General features: G+C 44.3%; 1 protein-coding gene across 2 annotated transcripts in view; it reads right to left on the reverse strand.

The window, feature by feature from the left end:
- Positions 1 to 9,904, reverse strand: part of LOC124310880 (neural cell adhesion molecule 2-like) — a 44,509-nt gene extending 34,605 nt beyond the window's left edge. For both annotated transcript variants that reach the window (XM_046774998.1, XM_046774997.1), the window contains exons 1-2: positions 9,664 to 9,904; positions 2,215 to 3,298 (exon numbers count right to left, since the gene is read on the reverse strand). In XM_046774998.1, the coding sequence (XP_046630954.1) occupies positions 2,215 to 2,584 (370 nt within the window). In that variant the 5' untranslated portion in view covers positions 2,585 to 3,298; positions 9,664 to 9,904. The remainder of the gene's footprint in view (positions 1 to 2,214; positions 3,299 to 9,663) is intronic.
- Positions 9,905 to 19,075: the final 9,171 nt, after the last annotated feature.

Raw genomic sequence — 19,075 nt, forward strand, 5'->3', positions numbered from 1 at the left:
ATTGTGGGCGCATTCAATTGGATTACATACACACTATTACCCCGGTCATTTTGTAGATTCCCCCAGGAGCTGTATCAACTGCTGCTGCTGCAATTCCACCACCCCACCCCTCCCTACAGTTGTCTATCTCTGTCTGACCGGAAGAGAAACGACTTTCAGGTTTCGGGAGCAGCACGGGAAATGGATCTATCCAATCTGTCAGCCGCGGGAAACCAAGAGCTCATCATTATTTATCGTTCAATCGAGTTGATGTTCCGCATCACTAGCCGCAAAATGTTACCCGTCGCAATATTTCTTATTTATTCCAACCAAAAGAGAAAAAAAGAAGAAGAAGAAGGTTCAAAGGAACATTTTGGCCATTTCTCATTCTTATTATGAGAGGAGAAGGATCAGTCCAAAAGTCTATAGGCGAAGTAGGTACACGTCAAACGCCAAGACGACGATCCTTTGAAGAGAGAAAGAGAAAAAAAGGAAAGGAGGGGATGATGATGATGATGATCCAGATGGAAAAACAGCAGTGTCAACGCAATCTCTGGTCGACGGGCGGCACCGTTATAAATGTATGCACACAGCGACAGCCCGTTTTACCCTTTTTCAATGCACTGCGGGAGGAAAAAGATTTTTCGTGGGGGGGGCTTATTCGTCGCCTCACATCATCAGCGCACAAGGAGAAGGAGCCGATCCTATTGTCCTCCTCTTTTCAAGTTTTTCAATCAACCGGCACCACAGCGGTTGTGTGTGTGTGTGTGTGGCTCCTGTTTTGCCTTTGCCACACCAGCTACTGTGCATCCAAGTTTCTTTCTATCCGTCGTGAATTCTCATTTCTCAGTTGGGCAATGGACAATCCTCGTTCACAGGAGAGATAGCGGGGGGGATCTAGGAAAGGAATAAAGACATCGATCCCTTTTGCTCCAACGTTGTGCCCTTAACGGAAAAAGGAATAAAAGAAAAAGGAGCCGAAGAAAAAAGGAAAAAAAAAAGTATTCTCTCTCCCAAGATCCATAGAATCTATCCGGAACAAGGAGCACCAACCAATCTCTTGGTGGGTTCTTTTCCTCATCCGCAGAGGGAGTGAGAATGAGATGGAAAAAAGGGGCCAAGATAGGGACTAATGTCAGGCCATTTGCTGTCGATTGTGCGATGGGAGCTCCTGGCGAGAGAAAAAAAAAAAGGAGATAGGAGAACAAAGTCACTCGCCATCGATTCCAATTGACTTTGAGGTTGGCGCTCGGTTTTTCTCAAACGGGAGCGAGGGGGGAAAAATTTTCTGTTTTAAAGGGAATGCAGTAATATTGAATTTGGCGGGTAAAAATGCGATATCCAAAAAGTTTTCCACCCAACGAACGTAAGCCTTTATCGACAATAGAGATCGCGTAGGGTGCAATCACCCTCCTGAGTTTGTGTGCGACTGAGGATCTGTTTGATTCTTAGGTAAAGGCTCTTTTTTTTATTCCCGCAATCCGATGAAATGGTGAAATAGAACAAGATGAAAGAATCTTCCGGTAGAAAAAAAAAGGAGGACGATATGTTGTGTGATGTCGCCTTAGGAGCTCGGGAACAGACCACACTAATATCTACGACGTCTGCTTCTGGCGGATGGAGCCGGCAGCCCAGTCAGGGATGGAAGATGGATAGACACATACATGGGAGCAGAAAAGGAGCACCGGAAGATCAAAGTCTCTGCCCCTGCTGCTTGATAACTGTATCCAACACACACACACACAAAAAGTGGGGGGGGGAGGCCATTTTTGATAGACGGGCAACGGGAAAAATAAATAAAAAGCTTTCCCTTCTTTTGTGAGATTATTGGACGACGACGACTAGGATCGAGAGGAAGGATCGGTTGCTTGGCATATTAATGACCGGCTCTGAGTGAATCCAAAAGTGGGTAGTCGACTTGGACAGCAGGAAAAAGAGCATCGAGAATGGCTGGAAACTTGATAGATGATATCCACAAAGGGGAAAAAATCTCAAGCAAACAAACAAGTCCCCTCGAGAAAAATAAAAAGTAAATCTCTCTTTCTCTCTCTCTCATAAGGAGCGACGTAAAAAAAAAATTAAAGGCCGTAGGGGAGTAAGTAAAAAAACAAGATGATGAATGATTTTAAGTGTGTGAGTTGCTGTTTGGTTTGATCTAAAAGAAAAATATCTCGCCGGAAGAGAAAAAAAAGTAAAAAAGAAAAAAAAAAGGATTGATTCCTTTATGGAACTTACCATCTTCGTCGTCCATGTCGAAGAGCTCGGGATCGTGACCGTGACACGGTCGACACGCCATTAGCGTCAAGAGCAAAAGGGCCAGCAGCAGCCGAGCGACGGGATGAGCAAGTCGAAGCTGCAGCGCAAGTCTCCGTGGCTCCTTCGATCCCGTTTCACTTCTTCTTCTTCTTCTCTTTCCGACAACACTTTCCGATCCTCTTTCACCTTTTGCCTCTTGGGCTCCTCCAGAAGAGAACGGGATACGAGCAATCCCTCGGGATGTCGAGTGCCAGTGATGTCCGGCGACGTCTCCGGACCGTGACGAACCACCGTCCTGGGTTAGTTGCAGCATCTTCTTGACTTTTGAGCTCCTACCAGCGGTCGTCATGGGGATTTCCGTCACAAAAACTTTGCAGGATCCTTTTTATTTTGTTTTTTAGAATTTCTAGGCCACCCACTGTGTCTCACGTTATTCTTCTTGACGGGTAGGAGGCCGACGTGCGTGTCACTGTCACTCTGAGCTCCTGCTGGCGTTGATGCCAAAGTGACCAACGCTCAGTCTCAATCGGGCGGAGAAAATGAGGAGGAAAACGAATGGAGCGTTGCCCAGTCCAGTCCAGCAGACACTCTCGACTCCTACATGTAGGAGTTTATTAGGGGCACACAGTTGGAGGAAGAAGAGAAAAAAAAAATCCGGATGAGAGAGAGAGAGACTGGCAGCGGCGAAACGTCTCTCCAGTCACGCACGCACGCACTTGCCGAGGTGCTGTGCTAGTAGGCCTTTGGTTCGTGTCAGCGGCTTCTGCTGTGCCACTTGGGTGTGGTGTGATGTTAGTGGCCTTCTGACAGATCGATGAGTTGGCATCAGCAGCAACGCCAACATTCGGGGGACCAGCGACGTGCTGGCGGCGGAGCAGCACAGTGTGTTGCGTACATTGACTCAAAGCACCAGGCCACTGTTATTAGTTGTTGTGTTGTTGCAGGGACCAGACGTCAGCAATCGGCCAGTAACAACAAAGGCGCTCGATCCACCTCCTTATTAACTCAAAGCAGCTCCTGATTAGGGGTAGGCCTTCACCAACTGCCAATAGAAAACGACGACCTACACAAGGAAAAAGAAAAAAACAACGTCAGTCGATAAAGTTAGAGCACAAAAAAAACCCAAAAAAGTTTTCACGAAAGAAATCACGTCTCAGTTAAGCTAAAAGACATCAACAACATGTACACAAGTTGATTGGCACGAGTGAACAATCAGGATCTCATCAAATTATTCGGAATAAGGTTTCAGCCAGAGGGTTTCCCGGACAACGAGCGCTCGCATCTCGTTTTCTTCCGGGGAGTTTGTGTGTTTTCTGTCAGCCAGTTGGCTCGCTCGCTCGCTGTTGTGCTCTCTGCAGAGCAACTTGGAAATTGGATGGTGATGGAGCTGGCGAGGAGGAAAGGGGAAAAGCTGGCCGGTATCAGATCACCTGGGATAGGCGATGGGACCACCTGCCCCGCTTTGCACGTCTGAGCAATTAAAAAGACACGACGGCCATCAAATAACGACGGTCAAAATGTCCCTCGTCTTCTGTTACGTCAACACACAAGTTGGATGAGGTCACCCCTCTCGTGTTTTCATTCATTAGTAACGACGGTCGCATTTTCGCTAGAAATTTCAACTAAGTTAATGAATCCGCTGGATAAAAGGGCTGGCGACTTTCACGTCGCCGTTGGCAACCGACTAGACAAGTTTGTTCAATCAAAGCTCGCTAACCTATTCGTGGGTGTAAAAAGTTGAAAACGCTGAAAGTGACAGTAACAGGGTATGTCAATCGGTTCAGTGACAATCGAATTTCTTTTCCCGACAACTAGAAAAAATAGAATTCAGGGGATGAATGAGACTGTCCCATCCAGAAGGATCCGCCCCAACCATCGATGACGTCGATCGACACACAACCCAAAACGACGTCAGCCACATTTTCTATACGTGAGCCATTTCTTTTAACTCCACAACCCTACGGGGAAAAAGGGGGAAATGTAGGAAAGTGGATTGACACGCAGCGAATAAATATTATTAGGCCTATAACAACTTTACGTTTGTACATTTGATATTTTGATCCAATAATGGAATCCCGATATTTTCCTGACACGTATGGAAATGGAAACTTGGCAATGGGGGGAAGGGAATACAAACACAGAGCGACGGCCAAAATATCATTTGCAACGGCCGAGCATGCGACGGACAAGCGAATAGAATCAAAAGATGGATGAACGGAATCTACAAGGGCGTGACGAGTGGGCTAGCCAGCCCAGATGTCCCAACCGATTCAACGGGAAATTTAAAAAAATACCCTTTAACGCCGGCCTCCCCCCCGTGGAGAAGCCGTATCGAAACAAGATAAGAACGAAAGACATTAAACGGCATTTGGAAGGCAGATAGATCAAGGTGTACACTGTGTGCTGTAAACAAGAGCCGTGTGTGTGTGTGTGTGTGTGTGTGTGTGTGTGTAGAGTTATCCTGCGATGGGTAAACACCAGCTGAGCGGCGGATGCCACGACAGGGGCTCGGCAGCTGTCGCCTTAGTAATAGCTCCTTTTTTAAACGAGAGAATGTTCGTATTGTAAATTTTGAACTTTTTCTATTTAAAAAAAAAAAAAAAGATAAATTTCATCCTTTCATTGTAATACAAAAATGTACTTGTTGAAGAAGCCTATCGATGGTGGCTGGAATTTTGGCGACAGCCGAGCCCTTTTTTCCTGCCGGCTGGTCCAGCATAATGTAAAGTAAAGAAGAAGGCGAGGGGGGGGAGTTATACTCGCCAACTGTGAACTCTTCTTATTGTCCGTGTACCGAATATGGACACGGACGCAATATGGAGAAAGAGAGCCAGCTCTATCGACATTGTTGCAGTCGTTGCTCTTTTTCTGCTCTCTTTTGTCCCTCTCTCTCTTTCTCCCAACGGTTTATACACTATCCCTTCTCCTTTCGAGTCTCCCGTGTCGATTAATCGGACAATGGACGGCAACGACTTGTGCCGTAGCGCTGCGGCAAACGATGAGATGATTCATCATCTCTTCTCCCATTTCAGATTTTCTTCTGTTGGCCTGATGTTTGTGACATTTCTGATGGCCGGGGTTATAAAACTAATAACTACGTTCCTACACCATAATACTACACACGCGTATCGAAATGACGCAGCAGAAAAGAAACAAAAGAGGAGAAGAAAATAGACAAACAAATGGTCTCTCGCCACTGTGTGTGTGTGTGAGTGTGTGTGTGTTATGTTCTTTTTGACGGTGTTTCTCCATCATCAGAGTTTGATCAGATCAAGACGAGATCTGCCAGTTGATAAGAACGAGAGACTATGGACCATAGAGAAGAAGAAGAAGATGCCCCTGACTCTATGGCCAGCTCCTGAATTGTGTATAGAGGGAAGCAGGAGGAGCAGCAGCAGCGGCACTTGATTGGATTGCCAAAAGTGCTGATTGGGGTGGGGTCATTACGTTATATACGTAGCAGTAGTAGCAGTAGTAGATGGGGGCTCTGCTGCTGCTGCTGCTGCTTTCCCCCCTTTTTCGTTGGGAGCCCAAAAAGCCCGCCAGTCTTTAAGGGGAGCAGATGAAGGCGCTGGAAGAGCTGATCGGATATAAGAGCCATCGTCAGCAGAAAAGATACACACAAACGAGACGGAAGGGAAGGAACGTGACCGACTCGGCTAATCAATAATCTTCTCTCGATTTTCAAATGATTATTTGTCTACGACCGGATCCAGCCCAAAGCCGACACAGCCCGCATCCTACTGTCTTCAACATGACTTGGGCCATGAATGAACTCAACTCTAATTCAGACCATCAAGTACTGCAAGCAGACTGCAATCAAAAGCCCCCCTGTTTCATTATTGATTTCCTAGACGCTAATTAGACCGGAGGCCGGAATGGATTCGTTTCATCATTCTCTATGCCGGCCGCTTTTCCAACTGGCAAATCGGCCACGTCGCTCGCGTTGCCATGTGCTGAAATTTCAAATTTCTCTCGGGTTGCCCATTTTGATGATGTGCCGTTGAATTTTTTCGTCGGTTAGCACAGAACAAATGTGCCAACGCCCCTGTTAGAAAAGGAAAAACAATAACAACCAACACCCAGCTGGATAAGACCTCCCGCGCTTACCCAGAGTCCTGTAGTTATGCCTCGCTCTACGGTCGATAAATAATTCAATAAGAAAATAAAATTTGACGCCAAATGGCCAACAGAGGCGACGACCTTATTGGGAGGCCAATATTTCTCGTGTCTTTCGAAATAATCGAAAGAAAACAGCTGGACCTGTTTTGAATACAAGTTGCGTGTTTTCCAATGATTTCTCGACGGACCCCTAGATGCGTGAGATAACATTCCACAGTCTATAAAAATCGTTGATCGATTCGTAATACCGGCCAAGGGTGCGGCTGCGTGACCGAATCTCTTCTGGCCGACACACAAAACGTCCCAAAGAAAAAGAAAAAAGAAATAATACAAAAATCAAATCAAAAAGTTCCCTTCACATGTCGACTGTTTGGGTTTTTTTCCCCCTTTTTTTCAGATTCTTTAAGTGGGTCGTATTGATTTCAATAATTGGCTTTCTGACAGACGCAGCCTCTCTCCGCCGAGTGAAATCTGATCTCGCGGACTTTTCAGTTTCCTTACCTAGTTCCGCCCTTTTTTTTTGGATTCTACTTCCCATTTCCTCCTTCCCATGTCTCGCGCTCTTACCTTCATAATAGTAAAACAGTGTGTTCCGATAATTGGCACACAAAGATGACACGTCGCTGCGAGCGATGCCAGCCACATTTCAAAGCAAAAGTCGCTCGCTCACACAGCAAATGGAATCGACTCTGTTTACACTGAGCTGCTAGGATGTGGGGGGAAGCAACCGCCGCGATTGGAATCACGCCCAATTATTCAGGCAAACACGTCGTGAAAGTTGCGAGGTAGTTTCATTGTACTCTACAGCGCGATAACATCGCCGATTGATATAGACGCATCCGGGGGGGAGTGTCGCTACCTCCTAGAGCAGTTACACATACATTTTCAAAACAAAAAGAAAACCCCAAAAGGATTTAACGACACCAAAGACAAAAAAAGAAAAGATATCAAAGGTTTTTGTTGTTTTTTTAAAGATCTTGGCTTTAGATCTCTCGTATAACTTTCACGTCGTCCAAACTTTTTTTCTTTTCGGCCCTTTTTTTATTCTACCCGCAGTCGAGAGGCGGATCGCCAGATATGATGGGATCGTGATCCGGCGGACGGGAAAAAGGAGGAGAGCGAAAAAATAAAAAAAAAAATGTTTTTCCCCCATTTTCTTTTGGGATTTTTCCAATCAAATTTTCTTTGTTTGTTTTTTTTTCTTTCCCCCCTGGCCGTCATTTGACGCCGCCATCAACTGGATCCAATTTTTTCGACATTCACTGTATGTCAGAACGAAGGAAAAAAACAAAAAAAAACATTTGAAACTTGCGCGCGCGTTTTGGAGATGAGCCAAACTATGTGGGGAAGGTATAAACGGGTGAGCTTTATATTTGCTGCCTGGCTCCTCCTTATTTATTTTCTACCTCTGCTGCTGTGGTGGTGGTGGTGGCCCCCCTTATCTATCACCTCTCAAATAGATTCTCCAGCGGATCGAGGGGAGCAGGCAACACTCGACGAGAGTTAGCAGCAGCCGCTGGGCGAAATGCTTTTCTAACTGGATGAGTTGCTGATGGTTTTAAGAACAGACAGTGGCGTCGTCTCGTTAACAGCCCAGACCGGATATCTCCAACACACGCCTTCCCCCTTCCTCCCTTTCCTTCCGTTTCTTCTTTTCTTTTCTTTTTTAACAAATTCAATCCAGATAATTAATTCCAATCCATTAATTCATTAAATAAAGGCTCAGGAAATGCTATGATACGCAAAAATTGAAAAAATCCACTTGGATCGATTGATCGCATCCGGTTTTATTTTTTCTTCTTCTCTCGGTGGCAGAAAGAAACTCCATCCGGAAGGAAGAAAAAAGAAAAGCGGCTGTCTGACCGGAATAACGGCGCGACCGTGTGTGTAACTTCCCCCCCCCCTTCACCCAGCCTGGCTATTCTGCTGAAGAAATAAACACACGGAGAAATAGACACACACATACTACTAGGCAAAGGTATACACAGCAGCAGGAGCATCAGGAGCAGCAGCACTCTGGATCCTACAACCTTCCCCACTCCTTTTCTTTTCCCTTTTTTTAACGATTGTTGGCCGAACAAATAGACACAGACACGATTTCAGCCAGCGCGAGATGCAACTAATGGAACAGCGATGGAATCCGACAGACGGTTTTTTCCCAATCGTTGGGTTCCCTCCCACGAAAAAAAATTCCGCACGGAGCCATCCGGTTGACCTTGTTCCGGCTGGAAACAACAACAACAAAAAAAATAATTGTAGAAAATCGAAGAGCTGCTGAAACCCTCGTCCATCAGAGTGGGGGTGGATGGGATAGAAACGGACAGAGTGTTGTTGTTTTCTGTCTGTGCGCAGTGACGTTAATGACACTGGAACAGACTGGGCATCACATCGAGCAGAGGAGGAGAGTCGGACTTAATCGAGTCGGAAGTCAGTTGCACAGCAGCAGCAGTGATGTTTATATTAGCCGGCCAGCCCAGGGGTGAAGGTGGGGATTATAGCGAAAGTTAGAAGAATACCAACGGTTGATGGAATGTGTGCGCACTCGACCAAAGACGCCAAAAATCCCGTCTCTCCTCTTTCTCTCGTGCACACACACTAGTCTTGAGACCCCCCTCCCCCCTTTTTGACTTTTGTCCGCCTGTGACGCGTGAGTCGTCCGTGTGCTGAATCGCTTCTCTCGGCTCTCTCAAGTGCGTGACACGCCGGGTGGCGGCCCTTGACAGTATTGTGTCGCTTCTTTCCGTTTCTTTCTCTTTTTCGCGCAAAGTTATTTTAGCACACACCTTTTCTACTTTAGTCTAGATAGTTTTTTCCGAGGATTCTGTTGAAAACTTAATCCGAAACGGTGGGGGGCCATTTTCATTTCGTATGACTTTCTTTCTCTATTTCTCTGCTGAACAAAATTGAGCCAAACCAAAGCGAGAACAAAACAATTCCGCCATTGAATAATAATAGCTTAGCACTTTAGTGTGTGTCCACCCACAGAATCGAAAACGCCAAGTGCACTAAAATAAAAATGTCCCCCAAAAAAAGATTCAGACTTATTTCTTTTTCGTAAATGGCTGTGGTAGAAAGAAAAATCTCTAAACGACGTGATTATAACAGTGTTAATAGTGCGAGACCAATTATCTCTGTTGATTGACGAGATGCCGGTGATTCTGGCCCCTCTGTTCGGTTTTCTCAAAACAAAACTTTTTAACGACAACACACACACACGCAGCACTGGGCCCAAAAGTTACACGACAAACTGCGTTACCAATAACACACCTAATGCAAAGATGAACGTGGATGAAAGGGTCGACTTACCAGTCGAATGGCAGAGCGTGGGCACCTTCCAGCTTGTCGTGAAAATACAAAAGAGACACGAAAACTGCTGCTGCTGTCTGCTCACAAAACACTGGAATTGAATTTCAATTCTGTGATGTCATTAGAAATCCGGAGATGAGCACAAAATTGATGTGAAAGGAAAAGTGTATGTGTGGGGGCACTGATGGAAAATGGCTGATGAGCTGCTGATGGCACGTGGTCGGACTCGACTCGACAAAAGTCGGGGTGCTACTGGTAACCCGCCAGTCGGAACGCGCCAGTTTTTTCCTTCTTACAGTTTCGATTCAGGTGTGCCGGCAGCGCCACGGCGGCAGTTGACTGCACCATTCGGGGGGGGGTTTTGAATGGGGAGGAGGGAGGTGGTGGGTTTTTAAAGGTAAGACTGTAAGAGATAAAAAGAAGAAGAAGAAAGAACCGGGCCAAAGTTGTATTTGTTCATCCGACCGAGTCTTTTTTTTTCTTTTTGGGATGGAAAGAAAACAAGGTGACGTCAAACCGCAAGCCCAAAGAATGAATCTCAACATTTGAATTCGGGCGGGAAATATAGTGTTGCATCAACGCCAGTTTGGTGTGGGGTGGCGGGAAAATCCTAGACATCTGAAATCTTCCGCCACTGGCTACTCAAATTCAATTAAAAAGTCAAAGCAAAAGTTTCAAAATAAACTTGGAATTGTTTTAGGTCCCCCTCCGAATCGATGATGCGCAAATTGATTGACTGTCGGCTGAAAAGAGCAATGCATTTGCCGGACACGACAGTCTACAGGATTGATGGATTCCATCAAAGAATCCATTGATTCAAGTCAAATCTTGTTATATACGTATATATAGATCCAAGCCGGGGGGGTGTGGAATTTAATAGAAGGGCCATCACCTGGGCGAGTGGCAGTTAACTCGTTCCATTTCTTTCTTCTCAGTAGTTTCATGTAATAGATCAATCGCCTTCCAGGCTAGCGGACATATCTATATCTGAAACAAAAAAGGAGAAAGAAGCGCAAAATCCCGAAATAAAAAAGTTGCATTCGGACAAAGTCGCACACGTGCCAGTGCCCTTTTTGTGCGTGTGCGGAAGCCAATAAGATCGAGTCTAAACTCTCGACAAAAGGGGGAAAATCTCTCATTCTCTCTTCCTCTTTTCTACCGAGAATATAACGTACATGTAAGACAAAAAAAAAGTATACATATAGAAAGATGGGGGGGATATGTACAGCAAAAGTCTAAAGTGTCTGCCATGAAATAAAACAAAAAATGGGCGGCGTGAGCGCGCTCGGCACGGACACCCAGCATAGACACAATAAGTTTTTGGTATCAACTCACTTTGTAACTTGATCTCTATTGGATATCTAGCTAGCTATAGCTGTATAGCTGTATACAGTCTGTAAGGGTTCTTCTCTTTCGACTTCTGGTCAATGTCTCTTTTTGTCTTTTTGGAGCTCTCTCCATCTTGATTCCTCTGATTCATAATGCAAGGAGCCAAAGTTTTGCCTTTTTGGCTTGGGCATTCTCGATCGTATCTTGTGTTACATCGGCACTGCATCGGCAGCAGCAGGAGAAGCAGTGCAGAACCTCTCCTTATGTATGTCTATTATAGATATTTATTTTTCTTTAATATTCGTCGGGTGAGATGAGGAGAGAAACCCTAGAAAGATGCAACTTATTTATTTAATATAATATAGAGCTAGATGTAAACAAAGTTTCTTGGAAAAAACAAATAAGGGACGACGACTGCTGCATTTGGCTACAGTATATATTGGATAATATTTATGGGTGCAAGAAGCAGCATGCAAGAAGGCAAGGAATAAGAAGGAGGAGGAATATCTAACGTGCCTAACTTATTATCGGGGCCCGTCCGAGAAGTGCTCCCTTAAATTATTCAAATGAGGCATAGCAGACGAGTCTGAATTCTTCGTGACCACTCTCTCGTATCATCTTCTTCTATACATCCCAGATATTCAAATTTCTCCTTTTCTGCCGCCGATTTATTTATTCATTTTTGTAAGAATTTAAAGGTTGATTCATTTAACAAAGAACAATTTTCCCCTTTTTTTCCGAAAAATGCCTGGCCATGTAAAATTGCTGTCTCATTGGAAACTAATTTCAAAACTATAGAGACCAAACAACTGCCAGTCGACATCACAATCATCATATCGCCAGTGCTTGATTGATGATGCTGCTGCCGTTTTAGTATACATATGTAGAGACTGTTGAATTTCCTTTTCCCTATTCAGAATGTTTGTATATACTATACACGTACATTTGTTCCACGTAGTTCCCCGGGCAAGTGTGGTTTTTATTCAGCCTTTTAGGAGGCGACTGCTGTTTGAAAAAAATGGGAGGAGTTTTTCGCGGGATTCTTTCTGCGTGTTATTAGAGAATTCACGGCAGCCCCGCCCTTTCAATGTGCTGGATGCTGTGGGTTGTGTACAACTCCCATTGAAAAAATTCAACTTCTATATGACGTGCGTAATGGTAAACTATTATGTGGAGAATTTCTTTTGATTTGATTTATTTTCCACATGCGAAGAGCCACCGTATATTAGACAGGCGGCAAGTGGAAGCGATGACGCAACAAAGTGCAGGCGGGTAGAATGAATTAATGGGCGCACAATATTATTTCGGCGCGTGTATAATAACGCGCGACGTGTTGACAGCAGAGCAGCCGTTGACGAGCTCTGACGTCATCCAATTGGGACCTCACTCCCACTCGCACGTAATTCAAGATGCTGTGGAGGCACAAAACTATAGATATAAATATAAAATGCGAGATTGAAAAGATTGCGAAGTTGATACTTTTGGTCTTTTTTAGAAATATAATTGCCATTTGCGTACGGCCCGCAGGGACGATCAAGGAGCTCTATAAGCTATTTATAAAATGGAACTCGGGATTTTTAAATGTGCAGTTGATTGGTTGTTATCTATGCTGTCTAACCACGAAATAAATAAAAATTCATAGCTCTAACAATAAATGTATCAAATATACGGATAACTGTGTAGATTTCTAGGAAAATGGCTAGCAAACAGTTAGATACGAATCATTTGGGGTGGATGACGTGGTTTTCTATACTACCCCTAGAAATATTCAAATCTTTCTTCTTCTTCTTTATGTGTATCCCGTTTTGTCAGACTCATTTTTGATGGCCAAAAGATGAAACGGTTCCGATTAAGCGCAATGGCCCTTTTAAGAGCCGTGCCATCTATAGAAAAATAGGAGAAATGTACGGCCGACTTTATTGGTTCTATCGGTCGGCGTCACACCGAACGGGGCACGGCAACCGTGAGAATAAATCAGCGGAATTGTGTCCTATGCACAGACTCAATCTACACCTCAAATCGGACAATGTACAAATCTCACGAAATTGAGAGCTGAATGAACGACTGTTGGCGGGGGGGGGTGGAGGAGGAGGCTTCATCATTTGTTGATTGGATCCGGATCAAACAGAGAGATGCTCGCAATTGTATAAGATGCGATCCCAAAAGGCCCAGCCAAGTTGCGGCGCGTGACTCACGTCTACATGAATCACAACAATAGGACGACGCGTGCTGCTCTGCTGTGTATGTCCGGATATAATAATAAAAGAATCGGGGATTTTATAGATCGTATGGGGGTGGAGTGGGAGGATGAAAATGGATTTACGTATGGCACTACATACACTCTAATAATTCCCCCTTCAAAAAAGTATACTATAGACAGAAAATAACGATTAAATACAAACCCTAGAGCAAGTAGAGATACGTCCATTAAACATAGCCAAAACTGTTATAGATGGTTGTCGCGGAACGAATCGTCTTGTTTCGCCCAGCATGGCCGTCTATATAACCGTGAGTCCCCTCATTTATAATGAATGACTTTTCTCTCTCTCTCTAGACCCTCGACCCCCCTCAAAAAATGTGTATAGTTCCCCTAGTTCTTATTTTTGTTTGACAATTGCAAATGATGTTTCAATGCAAACCAAGCTAGCTATAGCTCTCTCCTACGAAGAATTTGAGTTATTCCCATCCATTTCTTTCTTTCCTCCGACAAAAATCAACACTAATAGGATGTGTAAAACGTGGCGTTGTAACTATCCAGCCTGGCGACTTTGTGTCCCCCCTTTTTTCTGAAAATAGAGTCGACACGTGCGCACAGCGGAGGATGGACCTTTCGCCCGTTTTTTTCTTTTTACGCAACACCAGCCGCTCATACACTATGGCGGCCACCTTTTTAAACGCTCGCCTGGTTCTGATCATTGCAGTCGAGAGAGGGAAAAAACGAGAGAAAGAAAGAAAGAAAACGACTGACGCAAAACTATGAGGGACGGAGGCGAGCAGGTTCTTCCAGCAGGAGAGACGAGAATGAACTACAGATGAGCCAGCAGCCAAAGCGCCGGCCGGCTAGATGATGTAGCTCTCCTGCTGGCTGGCTGGTTCACTGTAATACATATATACATGCTATATAGCGCTCTAGCTCTCCACTTGGTCGTCAGTCTCGTGTGCGAGTTCCATTCCATCATGTGACATTGTATAGTAGATACAAGGGAAAAACCTTGGAGACTCTACGCAAGTCGCTGCGTGTAACTTAATAGTTGGAATTCTTCGGGTATATATGCAGGATAGGGGGCTACTGTTTTCCCAACCAAATCTATTCCATTTTCTCTAGTCTCTCTCTACAGTCTCTCTGGATAGCTGGAAACGAATTGTATAATGTCACTTGGATATATACATAGACACACAGGCGATGATGAAGACGACCTCTTTCGGAATTCAACATTTTACCGCTTGTTCTACAGCCTACTCTGCTATACATGTACGTGATCAACCTCACCCCCAACCCAACCGAAAAAAAAATATCATATCTACTCTTATATAAAGAGAGACTCTGCTCATGTCAAGCTCTATAACGACAAACTCGTTTCATTCCTTTTTGGTTTTGTTTTTGTGTCTGGATATGATAAATGGGGTCCGATGAGATCAAGTGGAAGGGACTCTCGGGATTTGGATGCACGAGACAGACAGGACATTTATTACGCACACGATATGTCTACCTGTACGCAACCTGTGGCTGTGTGTCTAGATATCAATAATAAATATCATACAGCAGAGAGAGAAAATCCGCTCGTTTCATTCCATTTCAATTCCACAATAATGATGTGTACAATAACATTTTACACGACGTTTTGGACTATATTATTATAGTCACAAGAATTCCTCCATAGAGATGAGAGAAGATAATAATAATAAAAATAGGAGATATTCTTATTATCTCTGTGAACAGCAGTTCAAGTCTCTCTTATTTGATTTGTGTTTGATGTATTCGTCGACGCCTAGGGTTTTCTCTCTTTTAGATTCTTCTAGGCTGTAGCACACATAGGCGAACGTGTCGGGTCGCCATGTAGGACTCATCTGTCAGAGGCCAGGACTGGGGAGCAGCAGCTCGTTTGCCCCAACACACATGAGGCTCTCCACCGTTATATAAGGCCATCGAGTGTGTATATGTAATATAGCTAAGGGAAAATGGCCAAGACTTGTATATTTCGAAAGATGGATCCTTGCGCTGTTGAGTTTGGAAGGCATATAAGAATAAGAGCCCAGCACAGCATAGGTTGGCCATTTCTTTTCTTCTTCTTCTTTTTTGGCTGCTGCTGCTGCTGGGCTCTCGATTTTCTTGTATGGGTGGCACCGGCGGCCACACACACCAAAACCGCGCCCCATTTTCGAGCGTCGTCGTCACAGCTAGTGTCTGATGTCTTGTCTTTTTTTCCCTTTGTGTCCTCGATCGCATCATCATCATCGTGTTTCATGGACTCTTTTTCTTTCGTTCTTTCGTTTCTTTATTCTCTCGCTTGGTTGATTCCACATTCTTCTTTTAGCCCAGCGTAGAATAAGGGAGAGACTCTTCTACTACTATTATATGGCCATTACATATCCACACACACAGACGACATTCTCTTCTCCTTTTTCTTCTTCTTATTCTTCTCATTTAGTTATATATTTATTCGAATGTCGCATATTATCGAGGGGAGAGCTGGATGGTCTTTTGTGATGACGCTGTGGCTGTCTCTCCATCTTTTTTCTTTATGGATGGAGAGGGAAAACCTTGACTACTATTATACCAGCACTACTACTATCTCTCTATGCTGTATACATAATGTGGTGGCGGTCTGCTGCGGCCGACGGACGGACGGACGGACGGACCTATAAGGACAGGGGACTTTTGACGACTGGGCCGATGTGTGTGTGTGCTGGACCGAGTCCAAACACTGACCCCGTCATTATATATCCCTCGTGACACGAGAATAGAAAATCACTAAAAGGGGCCACACACAAAATAAAAGAATCAAATGACATTTCACGAGAGGGACTTGAATAAGTGTAATCAAGTTATGATTAGTATAGAATAGAATTGTTTGGATGTAATAGTAGGCGAGGAAGGATTATAATAGTGAGGAAATCAAATACTAACACACAAAGAATTGAAGCTGATTCTAATCCAATCACAAGGATCACTGCTGCGCAATCAGCACGTCAGTCAGACGGACACCCTTGGTCATAGGGATTGTCTATTATACACCCACAGTAGTAACAAGTACATACAGATAAAAAGCGGAAGGGATCTATTAAAAGAGTTGTGCACCTCTCTCTAATCCCCCACGGCATTACTACTACCGTACAGGATCAGCGTGTCTGTTGACTGGGGGAAAAATGGGCCCAACAATCAACGAGATTTACACGCCGTACCGAGCGTGTCAAAAAGTCAATCACCAATTGTTCAACAGTCAGTCAGAAGCCATTTCAAGAGCCGGAAACGCTTCCGGCTTCGACACCCGCGTATTACCCTGTATCCTACTGGCTGGCGTATTACAAGAAAACACTTGTGAAATGCGGTGGTGAGGAGCCGCTGAGCATACGGGCCGTCTCTAAATGCCGAAACACCAAGGCAACAACAACAACAATAACTCTCCCCCCTTAGCCAAACATTTAGAGCGAAAATTGACAGCCGAACAGCGCGGGCGTTTGGTAACAGTTTCCTCCTCTTGGTCGTCTCTTATATATTGCCTTTCAGCAGGAGCGCAAGCCATCAGCCAGTCATATAGTCCAGCATAAGGGTCATTTGATATATCCCTTTTTGAGCTGCAGGAGCATATATAACACACCGGCCGGCCGGCCGCCCAATACTCCAACAGCAGCACTCAGATATTTGAGGTGGAAACAGATGGCATTCATAACTAAAGAGCAGTTGCTCTGGTGAGCTCCTGTGTGGTGGCTGGGCTGGATATACTTATTGGATCAGAACAGGATCAAAAGATATAACAATAAACAGCCACACACAACAGCCGGCCCAGCCCACAGCCAGCTTATATAGAAAAACGAGAGTCTAACAAATATAATAATCAGATAAGAGAATCATCAAGCTAGTATATACTACACACGCCGTGTATACATGTAGCGGACCTCTGTATTAGATATAAGCTCTCTCTCTTATAAGTTAGGAGGTAAAAGCTATTCATCTTCATCACCTCATATTTTTATTTCCCCCTATGGTAAAAAAGAATCCACCCTTCACATGTACATATAGCGCCGTTTTTAGGGGGGTTATTGTTTAACTCTAGTATCCATTTTTACTGGATACGATCTAAGTGAATAACACTCTTGTAATAAGGATTTTTCATCCCTCCCTTCACTGGGGCTGGACGGAGGGGGAGCACGAGGGTTGGCCGCCCCCGACGTACTGACCTTTTTAGACGTAACGAAAAAGTTGGTTGGCCGGTATATATCATTCATCAGTTGATTGTGTTTCGTGACATTTCGTTGCGTCTACTTTCCCTCTCAAATCAAGTAGTCGATTTCAATGCTATGCAGTTCCATGACTACGTAAATAATCAAATAATAAAGCCGTCGCACTCTGTGACTCGCTATTCATCCGAATTCTATTAACAAATTAGCCAGCAGCCCTATACAGACTTTTAGGTTCACCAAAGAAAATGTCAAAGTGCTCTCCAGCTCTTCTCTGTATGTTGGTAGATCTGATTTGCTGGCTCAACTAAACTACCGTGTACACTCTGTATAGCGTATTATATTAAGCTCTTATTCCAACTAACTGGTGGCTCAACAAGTTTACAAAGTCAAATGTTAGACCGCGGAGCGGAAGCTTCAAAGTTCAACGAGTAATATTGTGAACCCCCCCCCCCCCCCGCACAGTTTGACGGTTTTTTTTTTTTTTTCCTTTTCATTCGTTTCGACGGAAAAATATTAGATAATCTTTGTCATTTTTTCGTCGTTTTATCTTTGGCTTCGGGTGGTTGGGATCAGGACGACGAGAACCCTCTCGTCAACACTTGATTAGAGTTTTTTGAAGATGACAAATTAAAAATTCAAAAAACCCGGGGGATGGATGGGAATGGATTGATCATCCCGCGAATAAAAGCTCAAAAATAAAAAAACAGAGCCTGGAATAACTTATTTACGCGTTTTCTCTTTCAGATCTGATGCTGCGTTGCTTAAAATTAAATCGGTTGGTTTGCCATTGCGCAGCTCCCCCTCCCTCTTTATTTCTGTATCCGGCGGAGGGAAAAATTAATGAGACGGAATCAAAAAAAAAAAAAAAAAACGCCAGACGGGGGAAGAAGAAGAGTCTAAGGAGAAGATTTCCACTTGGAAGCGATTCCGCACCGTTTCTCTCCCACGACTTCCCACTTGTACATCAAATATTCGAAATGTATTACGTCGTATATAAATATATTTCTATCCTGATGTCGACTACATAGACGTTTCTCATTACGATTTATAAATCGAAGAATAGATTTGCCGGCAGTGCGGATGACAGAGCCGACCGGATATCGGATCATCAGGCTCGAATTTCTAAACGCTTCATCTCTCTAAATGTTTGATATGAAATCTCCATCGTCGTCGTCGTTTTTCAATTCTCTCTAATCGCCATTGAATTTTGATTCCAGGTGGAATAATCTCCTTTCCATCAATTGAAAAGCGAGACTCGAAAAACATCGCGGATTATCAATCGGGAGATTTCGAATGTCCCGCCTTTATTAACACACGCGGATGTTTCGGTTCTTTATTAGTGGACCCCAAAGTCTCGTGGGTTATTTCGTCCATCATTTTTCTTCTCTTTTAATTTTTCTTTTGATACAGGAGCCTATATATCTCTATGGCTGGAGAAGGAATCGGACCATTCATAATCTCCGCGCAACTTTGTGCTGCTGCGGATGGGGGGAGAGTTGATTTCGTTCAAACGGGGGACAGGGCAGCAGCAGCAGCAGCAGCAGCTATACATCTTTCGAGATCTATATAGCTCGTCTGCTGATGATGGGGTCGAACATCCTGAAAAATCAGTCATGCAAATGCTTTTCTCTCTCCTCCGCTCCTCTCCGCTTTTCATCCGATTTCGTCCGTCTCCCTTTTT

The sequence above is a fragment of the Daphnia pulicaria genome, chromosome 8, assembly GCF_021234035.1.
Source record: "Daphnia pulicaria isolate SC F1-1A chromosome 8, SC_F0-13Bv2, whole genome shotgun sequence".
In the NCBI taxonomy this organism is placed as follows: domain Eukaryota; kingdom Metazoa; phylum Arthropoda; class Branchiopoda; order Diplostraca; family Daphniidae; genus Daphnia; species Daphnia pulicaria.